General features: G+C 38.2%; 1 protein-coding gene across 1 annotated transcript; it reads left to right on the forward strand.

The window, feature by feature from the left end:
• Window positions 1-12170: 12170 nt before the first annotated feature.
• Window positions 12171-16762, forward strand: foxb1a (forkhead box B1a). Its single transcript, XM_024282709.2, has one exon. It carries the CDS (start codon window positions 12549-12551, stop codon window positions 13488-13490), a length of 942 nt encoding a protein of 313 aa, XP_024138477.1. The 5' UTR covers window positions 12171-12548; the 3' UTR covers window positions 13491-16762.
• The last annotated feature ends 751 nt before the right edge of the window (window positions 16763-17513 follow it).

The raw sequence follows: 17513 nt of genomic DNA on the forward strand, positions 1-17513 counted from the left end.
CACAATGAGGACATTTAAACTGTAAAGGGGGGACAGAAAGTTGTTAAAACAGAGGAACTGGTAAAGACAAACCAAAAACCGGATCATTAAATGAGCTGAAGGTTAATTGAAAAACAGCTGTGGGTAATTGTCCAATAAAACCTGGTGTGATTGATACTGAGGGGAAACACAAAACCCAAATAGAACAGAATGCAGGATTTTTTTTCATTTCTCTGTCACATAATTCTTTTAAAATCAAAATTAAAAATAAATGACTTTTACAGTTTTTAAAAAGCTGCCAAATAAATATTCTACTGAGTTTATAACCAACACACCTACAACTAGTTGTTCAGATATTCCATGTTTTTTATGCGTGGATTTGTATCCTGAGTAATTTCATTGCCGGATTTATTATGATTAATATTTTTTTACTCGTGGAGAGGGCCTTTGTCTTTTTAATGGGTTTAGTGCCTTTGTTTGGAAGTCTGTGTGTCAAGTGAATGAGCATTTTGATAAGCAAAGCTATGAGCTGGTTGAAGGGATCCAGTAATGTTCACACACGCACACACAGTCCGCCACACACACACCTCAAGGGACTCCTGAGGGACAACAGGGAGCCCCGAACAGACGCGAGCCATAGACACCCAGCCAGTGTAATTATCTCCTCAAGTGGTGTATGCAGTCAGAGAGCTCTGCCCTGCCACGGATCTCTATAGCCTTCAGAGCCCGTCTGCAGCTTTTCCTTTTTTTTACTTCCATTATATTCCCTGAGGATGTGTTTGTGCAGTTCAACCTTTCAACTCTGTCCCCAGGGACAAACATGAAGTCAGAGGAAACTGGCCATGCCACTTAAAACTATCTAGATTTTTTTGTTGTTATTCATGTTGTAGTTTTAACTTCCCAATTTTCTGCTTAAATATCACCGGTCACATTGTGAAAGTGCAGATCAAAAACTGCTTCATAAGTGAATGCCAAGTATGTAGATTTATTTCAATAAACAAACCATATGTGCAAACACCTTTTTTGTCATGAGGGGATTGTATATTGAACTAAAAATACAAACTAATTAGTATTTCTCTCTTTGTGCTATAACTCTTTAGTTTGGAAGCAGTCCAGTACTATAAATATCCTTTCAGATGCAAATGTTTATTGCTGTGTTGTTTGTAATGTCATCTCTCACTAAACCAACACTTTATTTTCTTCCATACACCAGGCACAGACAGAAAAATAAGGATCCTTAATCTTTAATACAATAATAAAATCATTTTAAATTCAAATATATTTAAGTTTTTAACCTTTTTTTTATTCTCAAACAATGTGTGGCCTCTTTGAACAGTGGAGTTTCCTGATTGGATGCAACCGTTACCATACCAATTTGATTAATCATTTCATTGTCATTTTTTTGCTTTGAGTGAATTGAACTTCAGGGCCACTGTACAAGTGGATTCTGAACAACATTTAACATCCAAAAACAGCTGGAGAAAGTGAAGTAAATTTTAAAGCTCTGTTATGTTCACTCATTGATCTACAAACCTACCAGTAAAATATACACTTTTAAATATAGGTAAATTAAAAAAAAATCAAAAGTATTGTTTTTTAAAACACCCACCCCTAAATTGTCTTGAATAATTAACAAATCAATTTATATGACAGGGTTTTAGAAACTTTGTACTGATTTATTTTTTAATAATGCTCACATAAAGTTGAACTTTTTGAACATTTGAGTTAATGGAGAATTGGTCGATTCAGAAACCTGCCTCCTGTGGTCTTATACGGAACTGCAATAACTGGTACTTCCTGTTTCGTGTAAAATTCTGAAACCCGGGAGACTGATTGGGTTTAAGAAAAGTTCTGCAACTTCAGGTGAAACTATTCCTCCTTTGAGAGGCCTGAAAGAAAGTGAACATGAAACCACCGCCGGCCTTCTACAGTCTATGACAGTTAAAACAGAAAACTTCAAAGCAGCTGTTTGAGGTGGGGATTTTACTAAGGGGTACCCAGACAATAACCTGTGAAACATTGGCTTTGTGGTAATACAGGGAATCAGCTGTCTTCCACTGAAATATCCCAGCTTCTGTAACATCACACCATGAATGTGTTCTTTTTTTTCAGTCTGAATAGATATTGAGTTAACAGAAAAATCATTACTTACTTTTTGTTTGAGAAAAAATGCATTTTCTGCTGTTTGGTGACTCTAGAAACAAGTAACGACAATTCTTTACAGTCAAGAACGTACTTTTGGAGCCTATCAATCCTACATTGTTGTGTTTCTCTATCTAAGCAACATGACAAACATATTAATGTTTTTGTTTGGTGAGACAGCCAACCTTATCGTAGCGCCTCCTAAAGCCTGATTCATTTATTTTAGTAGGTTTTCCTGGAATTAGGGTTCTTGAATGCGATTTTGATTTTGACCCTCAGACTACTACAAGAACAAACTTGTAAGGATCCCTTTTTCAATCAATCGCTTTTATATGAAATGCCACATTCTGCCCGGTGGCTCATGGGTATTTAAAAAGTAGGCCATTCTGCACTATTGATCATTAGCAACTCACATTTTGAGCACACATTATAATCTTGTCAATTTCCAAATTTACAAACTTTTTGACAACTTGCGTCTCGAGAAAGCACATTGTTCCGCCTTCTTCATCAATACGCAGGTCTTGGAGTCGCTGAGGTGCAATCAACGCCATGATGACTTTTGTGCAGCATCAATGCCGTCCCCTCGTTTGGATCTACAGTGGCTGGGATCACTGTAGTGACGTCTGGTCATGTCAACAAGTCTATGTCAACAGTCCTCATCGAGTCCCCAGGCTGGAGGGTGGCAGTCTGAGATTGATCAGACAATTTTGGAGACCTTAGAGACCCCCTACCAGTCAATTATTGCACTGCTGCCTTCCTGCCACAGTGCGATCTCCAATTGTGCCCCAGTGGCCACTGACCGATTTTAAAAAATTGTCTGGTCCTTGCAAAATTATAACTTCTTAAATCCTCCGTGGCCAAATTTGCAAAAAAAACAAAAAAAAACAACTTGCATTTAGGTCATGTTGTGGCATTTTATAAATAAAGTAAATTTAACTGAATGGCAAACCAAAGATTTTAGCAGAAAATCAAAGACAAAGTTCTAAACTAAAACAAACACTTTCAACCATACATTAGCAGGTGAAACAAAAAGCATGATAAATAGAGCCTGACTATTGTATAAATTACAGCAAAACCTAAATCAACTTACTGAATAATCATGACAGAGAGCTGGTTGATGTCTGACCACATAAGATACGTTAACTCGGGCAAAATATATTAAAAAAATAACTAACACAAAGCAAAACACCAAATTTTACAGTTTGTGTTCCTCTGAAGTGTCTTACACATAAATGAATCCTAAAAAAATAGTAAAAATCTATTGATTTTTCGGTTTAAATGTGATCTTCAAACCACATAGTTGTGGTATTGCTTATCCTTTAATCAATTTACTGTAGAAATGGAGCTTGTCTTTGTCATATTAGCTCCTTAAAAGTATAGCTATAAATGGGTTTTTGTGTCTTTTTACTGATGACCTGTATTGCTTAGTTTTCATGAAATGAAATGTTGTTTTCTTGTTGTAGATGAAACTTTTATGTTTGTGTAAGGCTTTTTTTTTCATCTGGAACTAGACTGCAAGTATATTTATGTATTTACTTACTTACTTACGTCTGTACGAACTTATTCATTTATTTCTCACTGTTTGATTTGATCATAAATATTGCAGTAAAAATGACCTGACGTAATTGTGTAACGAAGCACCTTGTCGTTACCACAGGAAATTCATGCGTCTCCACTGCCTTTAGTTTTTAGATGCGCTTCAATCCAGAAGTCAAACGATTGTTCCTTGATTACTGACATTGGAAAAGGTAATTAAAGTATTTTGTGTTTCAGTGTCTTTCATAAAAATAAGAAAAAATACCACGCTTCCATTTTAATGTAATGACATGTTAAAGGAAAGTAAAAATTGTCAACCAGATAAAATGGTTTTCATACTTTTTTTATCCCAGTTTGGCCAGCGGACTTCTTCTAATTGCCCATAACTCCTTATTAATTTTAAAATAGTAAGCAAAAGTTTGTGGTTATTTGACCAGCATCTTATTGTAATGAACATATAAGTGTGTGTGTTTAATGAGATAGAATGAATCTTTTTATACTATGGTCAAACTCGCCTGAAATGACCAAATAAAACCTGGTTAACATTTGTCAAAACTTAAAGACCTTATGTGTGTGATCTAATATTTCATTAAGTGGGACGACTTCATCTGTAAAATGGAGTTTAAAAATATCCATGAAAAATAAAAAACAGCTTTTTTTATTCTTTTCAATTTTGACATTAGTAATATAGCAAGTTAAATTTGTTTTATAAAAAAAAGTAAATTAAAATGTTTCTACAATTAAAAATTGTTGACATTTAGCAGAATTTCATCTAAAATATCATTTGACAGAGTGACATATTTTTTTTATAATGCTGGAGTGACAGAATAAACATCAAGGTTCATTAGATTCATATTTTTGCTTTTTCCCATTTTTGGCTGCTTGACTGCACTTTGCCTGGATCATGTCTGCGTTGAATTACGGTGTCTCTGCAGCACGGCCATTAATAGCAGTGTCCTTTCATTCCATTTTCCCCATCAAACCACACTAATCCTGATTTACACAGTTTAAAACCTCGGCCATATCTGTTACCTTCCAAGGAGATAGGGTAATTAAATTGGTACTTTTTACAAGTTGTTCTCAATAAATCTGAATAAATTAACAAGGCATTACTAAGACTGCTACATTAAATTTGCATAGTGTGTTTAATGAATATGCAACTGCAAGTGAAAAGGTCTGCTACTGTGAACTCTTAAAAATTAGCATAACTACTTCCAGCGTGTTTCTTAAATAATGCTCTCATTTGCACATCACTGAGTTGACTAATTCTAACTTCAGTCAGTGTAGTCTCATAATTAAGAGTCCGGCTTTAATTTTTAATGAAGTTTATGTTACATCAATCCTGATAGTAATGAGAGCGACATGGAAACAAAAAGACTGCCAATGATTAAATTCACCAACCAGTTTGAGGCGTTCCTGAGGAGAAATTATATGACTAATTATTAATTTGATATTTGTGCCATTGGACTGACTCACAGAACCGCTTGTCCCGGTGCCAGTCACGCTTAAAAAGCAAAGCGTCTTTTCGCTGCCCCTCTGACTCTCAAGTGGCTTTTAGTGCTCAATTAATCATGTTGACACTTACGAATAAATACTGTTTATTGGTCTTCTTTTACAAGGCTGTATTACTAGAGTTGGTTTAAGGTATTTTTTCTGTTTGTCAGTCACAAAAAGAGTTATAGGCAATACCAAAACTGAACCCCTATTTCTGTAAATAAAAACATCCCAGATGAAATAAAAAATACACTTATGCATTAAGCACAATATAGGCTAGTATGGAAAGTATTCCAACAGTGGATTAAATGTATTTCTTTCCAACTAGAGAAGTATAAACGCAGTGCGAAACAAAGCTCAGGAGCTTTTGCTTTTCTGCTATTTTTGATCAAAATTATTCTGCATGTAGCTCTTCTTATCCTCGTTGTCACGACAACTGGCTGCTCTGCTGAAAGTTAATTATTTGGGATTGTAATAGCTTTGGTTTAGGCAGGGGAATGGGACATTTCCCTTGCCGATAAGCCTGTTAACACTCTGTCTGTTCCTACAGTTGCTGCGAACAATAAGAGCTTTCCTGATGCGCGGCAGCACTTGACATTTCTTTGGATTCTTCCCTGTGATTTTTCCATTAGTGCATTGTAATGGCTTAAACCTCGACTCGAGACGAAATCTGTGTGATAAAAAAGAAATTGCGTGCTTTTGTTTGTGTATGTATTCCTATCTATATTTCAAATGCCTTTCCACTCAACAAGTCAACAACATTCTAATCAGATGTAAACCTTTGAGGGTCCTCACTTCTAATTTTATCTTTTAAAATGTACATTTCACTTACATAAATATATATTTCATTGGGTATTTTTCTAGTGACATGCAGAATGCTTCGCCTTTATGAGCTTCACTTCACAGATGCACATATTAAAGTCTGGCTTTAATGAATATGACACAATCCTATAGCGGGGCTGTTTCCTGTGCCCCTTTAATTAGCTGTGGATTACTCACTGCAAGCCCTTTTTTCAGCACAGGTTAGCCCCTTCTATTACTAAACAAATGAATTAGTGCCTGGAAATGTGTCACGCGTATTACCTGTCAGCAGGAGGCACATGGAGCCGGTCCATGATGAAGAGCGAGGAGGAGTTGCCTTTACCCGTGTTTTTTTTTTCTTCTCTTTTTATGCTCTCTGTGATTTACAGTGGCACTTGTTTTTCCTTAGCAATGCAAATGTTGAACATTACTAACCCATACATCACCCAGCAATTAAAACATATTAATAGGAGAGACAAATGGGGATTGGTGTGTGTTGGCTACTCAGATTAAATAAAATATAGAAAAGGGGTTTTATTTTACATAAAAATTACATTTGGGTTAATTATCCATAGATGAGTATTGCCTCAACTTTTCTAATTAAAAAATTCTGACCTTCCCCGTGGGGATGAGGAGTGCATTTTTTTTTTGTTTACATGTTTTGTAAACTCCCCCCGTTATGGTCATGGTGCATTGTGCTCTTAAGCTGTGCCGACGGTCCGCTGAGACCCGCCTTCTCCCTCATGTATGAGATGAAAGAGCGAGCAAAATGCCCCTCGTTTGGTCCCAGTTGGTTAAGTGCGTTCCGATCACTGTCAAGGTCTGGATGATCATGAGCCTCACAAAGGAGCGTGCCTTCTAACCACAACATAAAGGACTTACATCTGTTAGCTGGCTTAGACACAAAGCCCCTCATCTGACCCCATAAAGTAGGACGCTGCCAACGACTTGTAAAAAATAGTTTTTCGTAACTCTTAAAATCTTAATTAGAAAAGTTGCATTACCTGTGATGATGCTAGTGTGAATGCTTTTTCCTGAAAGTAGTCACTGAAGGTGCTGAAGATTTTTGAAGAAAATGGTGATGCAATTTACTTTAATTGCTGAAGGGATTTGCTGAAAATGCAAAAGCTATTTGTGAAATGTTAAAACAGCTAAAGGACTTGATATTTCATGAAAGAGCGCTGAAGTTGACCTAAATTCCTGAAAATGTGCAGTAAAGTTGCTTAAAAATCCATAATACATGCTAATTTTGCAAAAATATTTAGGTTTTTGCTTTAATATGAGCTAAATTCAAAATTAGCAAAAGAAAACTTAGTAGATGCCAAATTAGCCAGAAAAGCTAGCCTGTTTCTTAAATACTAGCTAAACTACAAAATAGCCTCAAATTCCTCAGTAAACTAAATTAGTCAAAAACTTTAGCCTGTTGCTAAAATAGAAGCTAAACTCTAAATTAGTCTACAAAAACCTCAGTAGATAACAAATTACCCAAAAACGTTAGCATTTTGCTAAAGTAGAAGCTAAACTTCAAATTAGCCCAAAAAACCGTAGCAGATGCCAAATTAACAAGAACAAAAAAAGAAAAAAACTAGCTTGTTTCTTAAATACTAGCTAAACTCCAAAATTGTCCAAAATTCCTCAGTAAAGTAAATTATTCAAAAACTTTAGCCTGTTGCTAAAATATTAGCTAAACTCTAAATTAGCCCATAAAAACCTCAGTAGATAACACATTAGCCAAAAATGTTAGTATGTTGCTAAAATATTAGGTAAACTCAATTTTTTATAATTACTATAAAAGATTAAAACAGCCCATGAATATATTTAAAGGCTTGTTGCTATTAAAAAATGTTGAAATGGAAGACTTTTTCATTCAATTCCTATGCGGGGCATATTTTTCTCAATGATTTCAAAAACTAAGAAGTTCATGAATACCAAAAATATAAGCAGTAATGTCCTGAACAATTTGAACATTTTGATACCAAGATGGCTGAAATCGCTGAAAGTGTGATTGAGTTTTTATGAGCCAAAAAACATACGGAAAGGAGCAGAAGAATCACTCACATAATGATTTGGTCACAGATTTTTGCTCTATAACATTAAAGGTTAAATGCATAGGTCTAACCTCACGAGGATATAATTGACCCTGAAAATCGATCTCTTCTTCTCATATGTCACCAGATCAGTGTTTTATGGCGTTCTTGAACGGAATATGATTCTAGGATTTCAAAGCTCTCACCTTCGACCTCTTTAAACTTAGATTGCTTTCATTAATGTTACCTCACCCTGTGATCTTCCTCCTCATTGTGCATCTCAAAGCCTTCTTCCTCCTCATCTTTTTTTCCCTGTTCTTCGTGTGTGACCTATGATAATTGAAAGCCCCTTTAATCTAAACTTCTTTCTTGAGTTTGTTGTTAATATATTATGATCTGGCTTTAGTTAATATTGCATTCCTAATTTTCTAGGATATGAAGGAGCTGCAATATTTCCATAATTATTGTTCCTGGAAGTATTAAAATTCAGAACAGAGTGAAGGCTTCTGCATTTTCCTTTCAATATTGATATGGTCTTTTTTTTTCCTTGTTATCCTTCACACATTTGCATGTTGTTGCATGTCTTTTTAATATCTGTCAGGTCCTGGAGTAGGAAGCTGAACGGGATGACTTGTTATCACAGAGTCATCTGTTACTAAAAGCTAAAGGAGGAACTGACAGCGAAAGCAGGTTTGTAATATCTTTAGTGAAGGCTGCAGATCAGGGAGGATGAGGTGGTGGTGGTTAGGGGGGGGCTCCTGTTTTGGTTACAGTCGACAGAACAGACATAGACCTCAGGTAGTGTGATCATCAGTCCTGCTGTTTCTCACCATATGGAGTCAATGAACTGACAAACCCCTCTTACACACACTCACGAGTGCGCACACAATAAGCCTGTGCCTGGAGACAATGTCAGCTGAGAGGTGTGGGTGGGGGGGCAGCTTTTCATATTTTCTCAAATTGTTCCAAATTTTTTCCTAATTAATTGATCCATCTCTTAGTATTTTATAAAATATTACTATAAAAATATTACTCAATTAAGTGCTTCCTGCAATGTTTCTGTTTAATTGGATGGAGTCAAACAAATTGAATTACATGTTCCCGCCTCCACACAATTGAGATGTCTGATACAGATGATGTGCCGTATAATGAATGCCTAATTTATGTAATTAGACCATTAAGCGTAATCCGAGCATATGCTGCGAATGCCCCGAGGTGTTCTGCAGGTACCCCTCTGATGTCGTCAAGAAGCATCTCATGTTTGAAAATCTGCAACCCTGCTCTTCAAAAAAAAGAGAAAGGGGGGAGGGAGACAAGAAGAATAAAAAAAATGCATGTTAGAGGATCAAGGTTCAGATTATTCTTTTATCCCTTTTCTGTTTGGTCAAATCTTAGGCGGAAAAGGCCTAAAGTAGAGAGAATCTCCTGTCAGATAAGTCAGATTTGCCATGGAGGGCGTTCTTGTGAGAGCACTCTGTACTGCTAATTAATTGTCACTCTGCTGAATATTCATACCTTATCATCAGCGCGTCCTTAATTGCACCATAAAACATCTCTGGGGGCTTAAACCACCGCGGACTTAATTAGAGGCGCGGGCCTGTTGGGTTGAGTTTGCGCAGACAACAAACCCTGTACCTGCTTTCTTTCTTTCTTTTCTTTTCTTTTCCTTTCTTTCTTTTTTACATTTCTTTCTTTCAAGCTTAACCTTCAAATACGCACGCCTGTAAATATAAACAGGCCATCGAATGGGAAGCTGTGTGTTGCTCCTCAATTGAAAATAATTCACACTCGTTAGGATTGTAAATGTTTGTATTTAAATGATTTTTTTGCACCTCTAGCAACGATTTGTTTACTTGTCTGCTGCTTAATCGCCTAAATCCACTGCGCCTGGAGTCTGGAGTTTCACGCGCTGCACCTGCAGAATATCACCCAAAACATCAAATTAACTAAAACAGAAAAAAAAGAAAAACTTCAGTTTCTCAAATATTTTTTTTCCTGCTTTACGCACAAACTCTAAGAATAAATTGCTCCTAATCGCTCTCTGAATAGCAGCTCCTTTTCCTCTCCGTGGGTTTGGGTGGCAGCATATATCAACTCGATTCAGTGTGACAATATTGTTTGGCTATCATTCGCTGCTTTAGGATGAATGGCATCGATCCTCTTTTAACAACATTTGTTTCCTATTGTGTTCGGGGGCGCAGCAGAGGAGGGCAGACGTGTGAAAGTGGCTGTTTGATTCTCTTTTTCATCCCCATGACCTCAGCTTTTGTGTCTCGTCACCCTGGGAATGTCACGCCTCACTACTCTACTTTAAGATGTTTCAGAAAGTGCTCTTTGTTTTCACTCTTTTTTTTCTTTTTTTTTTTAAGCTCACACAAAATTGTTCTTGGTCACCCCTCCACCCCCCTCCACCCCCTCCCTGCTCCTGCTATAAAGGATACTTCAGAACGAGGCACGGTTCACAAGTGCAATGCAATTTGGCTTATCCGTGCCTTTGTTCGGGTTTCTACAAATGACCAAACATAGTGCAGACTTGATCTACTGCTGCTTGAACTCAGGAGTTTGGGAGCAGCCCCCCCAAAAAAACCATTCAGATTCAGAGTCATGGTGGTATTTTCAGTTCGACAAAAGGCCTACCAATATCCCATAACCCTGAAGCTCAAAAAGCCACTCCGTATAAGAGGAGGACGAGTAAAATGTATCACTAAAAGCTTTAAAATAAACATTACTACGACTTCTCAATAAATAAAAATATAAAAATCTAAATTTCGATATGCGTAAAATGCGCGCGCAAGTGATTGCGCATGGTGCGTCTTTTACGCACGGACATATACACTTGTGTGGGACCGACAGCCGGATTTTTTTTTCTTTTTCCTTTTTCTAAGAGCAGTCTGACTTGGTGTCAGGACATGTTCGGTACTTGGCAGATTGTTGTCATTATCCGCGGTGTTTAAGTTGTGGCGACAGGGCCACTTCCGATTGAACAAAACATTTCCAGCCGAACATTAATGAGAAATGACAGCTGTTTAAAGCCACTCTGCAAGGAATGGAAGAAAAAGGAAAACGCATGGAACAGACAAGTGAAATAAATCTTTATTCTGATGTTTAGATTTTTACAGACAAATTAAAAGTCTTCATTTATTTTTTTAATTGAAAACAAATAAGTGGTGGTTTAAAGTGTGAGAGGTCCAGAGAACACCCCTCTTCAGTCTGCTTTTTTTTTTTTGGTGAAAGAGCCTCGGTGTTCCCCGCAATGCGATTCTTGTCGTAATCCATCAGACTGGTGATGGGGTGCACTGTGGGTTTTATGGGGGGGTGAATTAGCATAAATTATGAGTAAATCTGCGTGTGCGTGTGTGTGGTCTCTGGCTTTGCAAACCCTCCAAGCGGAAAGGTGGCCCTGGCCAAACGCTTGAATAGCACGAGCTCAAAATAGGCTTCCCATTTGGTTTTCACATTCATATAATTGACTTATGGATATTTTATACAGTTTTACGCACACAATCCTGGAGGATGTATTTGCATTTCTGAAGTACTTCTGAGTCTTCTTTACATAAACACAATGCGGGCCGGTCGCCTCATGAAGTTTGAGTTTGGGGCAGCGCTGTTTGCTTTTGGGGTTGATGTTTTCATATCATCGTGCGTTTCTTTGCGCACCTCGGGGCCAAATTAGCCAAGAAAAACTAACAGTCGGCTCATCAACGAACTTTTGCCCACGGCAAATTATTTTCCGTGTCCGTACACAATATTAGAATGCAATTAGTCGAAGCGAAATGCAGTTTCTCAGCAGTTTATCTTTAAAATCAGCTCTTTTTTAAATGAAAACGGCAAGAATTTTAGCCTTAAAATATATATTTCAGCGATGAGAAATGCTTAAAAATGAAACAATTTAATTAAAAACATTCAATTTAAATTGCCATATTGCGCACACTTCTAAAACTGAGTGTCCAAAAGTGCCTCCTCTTGTGAAATCTGTGCGTAAAAGCGCATACCTTCACACACTGAGTGCCATCGCAGTTCAGTTCCGGTAACCGAGCCTTTTCGCCCCCTTTTCTGTCTTCAAATGGAAATGATTTCCATTGGCCCAAGGTGTCCATGTAAATAGGTGTAAATGAAACCAGATTATGCCTTCCTCCCACCCGCCCCCCTCCTCCTCCTTTCTCCCATGGCAATTGTCATGTGATAGCAAAGAGGTGGCACATTAATGGAGCGCCTCTACGGGGGTCTTTTCTGCTCATGTCACTACATAAAACTATCAGATGCTTAGAGGAAGGCCATGGAGGCGTACGCTTAGCTAGACGCATCAAGGACGGCAGAAGAAGTCTATTCAAAGTCTGCTAGCGGGACAAGCTGACTTGTTTTGCCAGAAAGATTTGGCGCAGCTGTGGCTCCATAAATGTGCTCGCTCCGCACGCTGCGTAAGGCGCTCGCACTGGCTGTTTTACGCACGGCGAGGCTGCAACTTCCCTCCACGCGCGTTTTCATGTCGAGCGGCGAGCTGTTGACAAGGAACTAAGGGAGACCCGATCACCGTTCCTCTCGGCGCCTCTCATCCAAACACCGTCGAGGATGCCTCGTCCGGGGAGAAACACGTACAGCGACCAGAAGCCTCCCTACTCCTACATCTCCCTGACGGCCATGGCGATCCAAAGCTGTCCCGAGAAGATGCTGCCCCTCAGTGAAATCTACAAGTTCATCATGGATCGCTTCCCGTACTACAGGGAAAACACTCAGCGGTGGCAAAACTCTCTGCGCCACAACCTGTCTTTCAACGACTGTTTCATCAAGATCCCGCGGCGCCCAGACCAGCCAGGTAAGGGCAGTTTCTGGGCTCTGCACCCAAACTGCGGGGACATGTTCGAGAACGGAAGTTTCCTAAGACGCAGGAAAAGGTTTAAGGTGCTGGCCGCCTCTGACACTTTGATCCCCACCAAGCAGTCGGATGCTGCGCACTACCTCCAGCAGCAAGCCAAACTCAGACTGAGCGCGCTGGCGGCCACCGGCACACACCTGCCCCAGATGTCCACCTACAACCTCGGAGTTTCCCAGTCGACCACCTTCAAGCACCCGTTTGCCATCGAGAACATCATCGCCAGAGAGTACAAAGTCCCAGGGAGCCTGGCGTTCTCCACCATGCAGTCCATGTCTGCCGGCTACCCGCTGCACAACCAGCTGACGACAGCCTGGCCTCACATGTACAACAGCAGCGTGATTGACACCGCAGCCCCGATCTCCATGGCGAGCAGCGACTACAGTGCCTACGGCGTGCCCATCAAGTCCCTGTGCCACGGGGGCCAGTCCCTGCCGGCCATCCCGGTGCCGATCAAGCCCACGCCGACATCCATGGCGGGGTTCTCCGCGCTCCCAGCCCACATCCCCACCTTCCTATCGAACTCTCCTCAGTCTCTGAGCCCGACGTCCCCACAGACAGCGACGAGCCAAAGCAGCCCCGCAACTCCGAGCGAGACTCTGACGAGCTCCTCCGCGCTGCAGTCCGTGGCCGTGCATTGACCTTCTGCAGGCCGGCTCCTCCAAATAAAACCCAAAGTTTTTCCTTTTCTTTTTTTAATTATTTTTCAGTCGGAAACTATCAAGGCGAGTTGCTGGTTTATTTGTGTTAAATGTGTCGCTTTAAATGGTGTCAGCACAGCGAAAGAATTGCTCTTGAAAAAGTATAAATTATTTGGACAAGTCTTATTTTTCCACCTTATTGTGAAAGGAGAAAAGCGTTTCTGTGGGACCCCTCGACTCCACTGGAGTGATGATACCAAATAGGATTTCAATCTGTCATCCTGTATAGAAAAAAGACGCAAACTCACCTATTAAATATTTTCAAAATAAGGGAAAAAAATAGACGTTCTCATAATGCAAGATGTGAATAATATTGCAAACATGTTGTAAGATGCACTTTTTAGTTCCTATATATTTTGCAGAAATTGTTCTGTGACGCGTTTAATTTAAAGAAGAAGAAGAAGAAGAAGCTGTGGTGGTGTGTATCAGATGCTGTACATTTGTATTTTTTTTTTAGGTAAGGCATGCGTTTGGAATTTTGTGTTGTTCTATTGCTGTTGTTGTTGTTTTTGTTGTTGTTGCTGTTGTTTCTTTATCTTGTTCTTTTGCAAGCATGCGTGCTTTGGAAAAGTGTGCAAAACAATTGAACAAAAAATGCTCATCGAAATATTATTTTTTCCCATTAAAAGTGACGTAAGCAATCAAATGTTTCTGTATAGTTGATTTAATTTTTTTAAATAATAATAATTATTGGATCTTAATAATAATATAATATGTGAGCTGTTAGAATGAATGGGAGTTGTGGGTGAGTTTCATTAGGATGCAGGGAGCTGCGATGCTCTGCTCACAGCGCGCACAAGCAGCCTCATTCATGCGTAAAACTCGGTTAGGCCAAACAACAAACACACAGAGAAAACACACTTTAAATTTAAAAGATACTCTTACATTTATTTGTTGTATTTTCCCCCCTATTTATTCCTTAAAAATAATCATTCTCCTTTTTATAATTCAATTTTTTAGGACTTTTACGCAACAGGTTGATTAGAAAATACAATTTTCCCCTGAAATTATTTTAATCTAAAAAATAAAATAAAATAAAACAAAAAGATGTATAGTTGGTTTAGACAGAAAAAGCAACAACAACAACCTCTTTCGGGGCATTAAACAAACACACTGGGATTCCGTCACTTTCTACAATCGAGTAGATCAAATAAAGGGGGTCTCGGGCCACTTTATTCTCCCCCATTCACTCGTATTGAAAGTGCAAAGAATGGTAAACTTCGACTGGGCCACCAATGTAGATTTAGCCTTTTTTCAGCAAGACAAAAAGGCTGATTTTTCACAAACACATTGCTGACTGGGGAACTAGGAAACGAGCCGCTGGACCCTGTTGGAATTTAAATCCACCCCTCCCCCCCGAAGGACTATTTGTACAACAGTCCATATTCGCCCCCCCACTTTGTGCATGTTTCAATTTTAAAATCCCCGCAAAATAGAATCAATACTTATATAGCGAAGAAACTCTTATTTTGTAAACAAATTTATTTAAAACTTAAGGATAATTGAGTTTAAAAATTAGGGGTTTGCATATTGTTGATTATATTTGAATGCACTTTATTTTTTCTTTAAATTTATTACATTTTAGAAAGGCAAAAAAATGTTTTTTTTTTAGATTTCTCATATTTACAGACTTTTATTTTGAAATGTGGCCTCTTGTATAAAATCAGCAAAATATTTCAATGATAATCAATATTATAAACTTATTTAATGTAATTTTTTTAATAAAGATATATATTTTAATTAAACAAGCAAAATAAACCAATTTTTAAAATTTGAACAAATTATTGGAAAAATTGAACTTTTAAAACTAGTAAAAAATGGACATTCCTCTTTTTCTTTTTCTAGAGGATCTTGTTTGAAAAAATATGATCCCCCATATTTAAGAATATATATGTATATTTTCCCAGCATCCTTTCTGCAAACTGAGCCCACACTGTCCTTGCTCTTTCAACTATCACACTTAGACAAAGAAGAAGGTCATCTTGAGCAGGCGAGGGATGAAATATAGACCACATGCAAAAAAAAAAAAAAAAAACTAGTGTTGTAGTTTAATTAAAATAATTCATTAAAGTGGAAGCCCAAGGTAATTAGCATGTATAATTTATGATTTGCTTAATGCATGCAGGCGGTGGCCTCCGCAGTAAACTCAACTTAACCTCGAGTGGGGAACTGACACGGACAGGGTGCTGTTATTTACTGTGTGTTTGCTGTTTGGTGTAAGCAAGCAAGTGTACCTTCAAAAACCACGGCCGCTTTCTGGCTCCCACTGTACACAAACAACTCCTTATTTATGAGGAAATCTGGAAGATTTATGCTCACTCAGACAAAATGCTGTCTGGATTTGCTTCAGGCGAGAAAAAGAAATACCGGGATTTAATGTCACATTTTTCCTTTTTTTTAATTCGTTTTGCATATTTATTTATTTGGTATTTTTATATTGTCGGTGATCCAGCTGGCCACTTTCAGGGGAACATGGTTTATGCAACCTGTCTGAGCTGACAGAATGAGGACGAACACCACAAGGTAGCTCGGAGCTCACGGCGGCCTGTCAGCGCTGACTTTTAGAGTTAGCAAAGTAATCAGCTTTGGACAAAATTCACATTAATTATACTCTGCAAACGTGTCAATCCCTGACAAGCATTTGGCATTTTCAAACATGGCTAGCGGATGGATTTTAGAGGTTTTTTTTTTTTTAAATGCAAGCACTTGTAGTCTTGAACAAACAACAAAGGAAAGCAAATATTTTCCGATGAAGCCGTACCACGGTAAACAGATGTGTTTTTACAGGTAAACAGAGAAAGTTGAGGCTCTCCTGAAGAAAGAAAAGAGGAAACTTTGATTTAAAAATGTCCTCAAATAAAATAATATTATTTACAGCAGAAAAAAAAACAATAATTTCCTTGCAATTGTCATATTGTGATTTATGCATGTCATCATTATACCCTAAACACTAAAATCATTGGTGCCAGTGTGTCACTCTCGGGCTAAATACATTACACGGCTGTGGCCGAGGGCAAAGGGCAGGTAGAGTGGGCAGCTGGAGGGGAGGCGGGGGAACAGCAACCACGCTGAAAGCTGCCTCAGACAAACACCCATGTGTGCATGAAATTAGAGTGTCAACATCTGATTCATGCAGCAGGGTGGTGACTGTGAAACAAATTATGTCAGTGGGTGGCAGCAGCAAAATTCCACTGACTGAGCTGCAGCGGGCAGCAAAAAAATTTGGAGGCCGTTCGCGCAGGTTGATTTTTTTTTAAAACAAACAAGTTTTTATTGACCTTGTTGTAACATCAAGAAATTCAAATGTCAGACTTTTCGGAATGGACGTTTTCTTCACCCATAATTCAAATCATGCAATTTGAAAAGGCATTTTTTCAACAGACATGAATTGAAATTTTTTGTATTAAAATCTAAATAGCAAAATGTACTTTTATTTTGAAAGCCTAAACTGCACATTGAAATGTCAATTGAAAAATGCACGTTCAAATTACAAATTGAATTATCAATTGAGAATTGCATATTACTTTGAATTATGGGTGAATAAAATGTTTCTTTTATTTTAGGATCCACCGATAAAAGTCTGTAATATTATGGAGATATTTCAAAATGAAATAAGGATTAATATTCACTGAAACTTGTGTGAATTCCAGCTGTTTTCCCCCAAAATGATGTTATTATTTATTTTTAATTCTCTGAAATTAACCATATAATTTAAATACATGGGAAAATATATGGTAGGCTACCTTTTATTTTAAATTATTATAGCTGAGCTGTCGAAGTACACCAGGAAAGTGCTGGTTAAAACTGTAAAATATTTGGAGTCAAATGTGTAATTTGTGGTTTCTGTAAATAAAACTATGTCGGCAAATGTTGTTTTTTTTAAATGTTGTGTTTTCTAGCTGACATACTTTCACATTCACCCATCACACGTGTGACACGGCTCCGTGCGCCTGCAGTTAGGTT

The sequence above is a fragment of the Oryzias melastigma genome, linkage group LG6 (genome assembly GCF_002922805.2).
Source record: "Oryzias melastigma strain HK-1 linkage group LG6, ASM292280v2, whole genome shotgun sequence".
Taxonomy (NCBI): Eukaryota; Metazoa; Chordata; class Actinopteri; order Beloniformes; family Adrianichthyidae; genus Oryzias; species Oryzias melastigma.

What these genes read in the sequence shown, in the direction of transcription:
- foxb1a (XM_024282709.2), top strand. Translation starts at nt 12,549, where the DNA reads ATGCCTCGTCCGGGGAGAAACACGTACAGCGACCAGAAGCCTCCCTAC.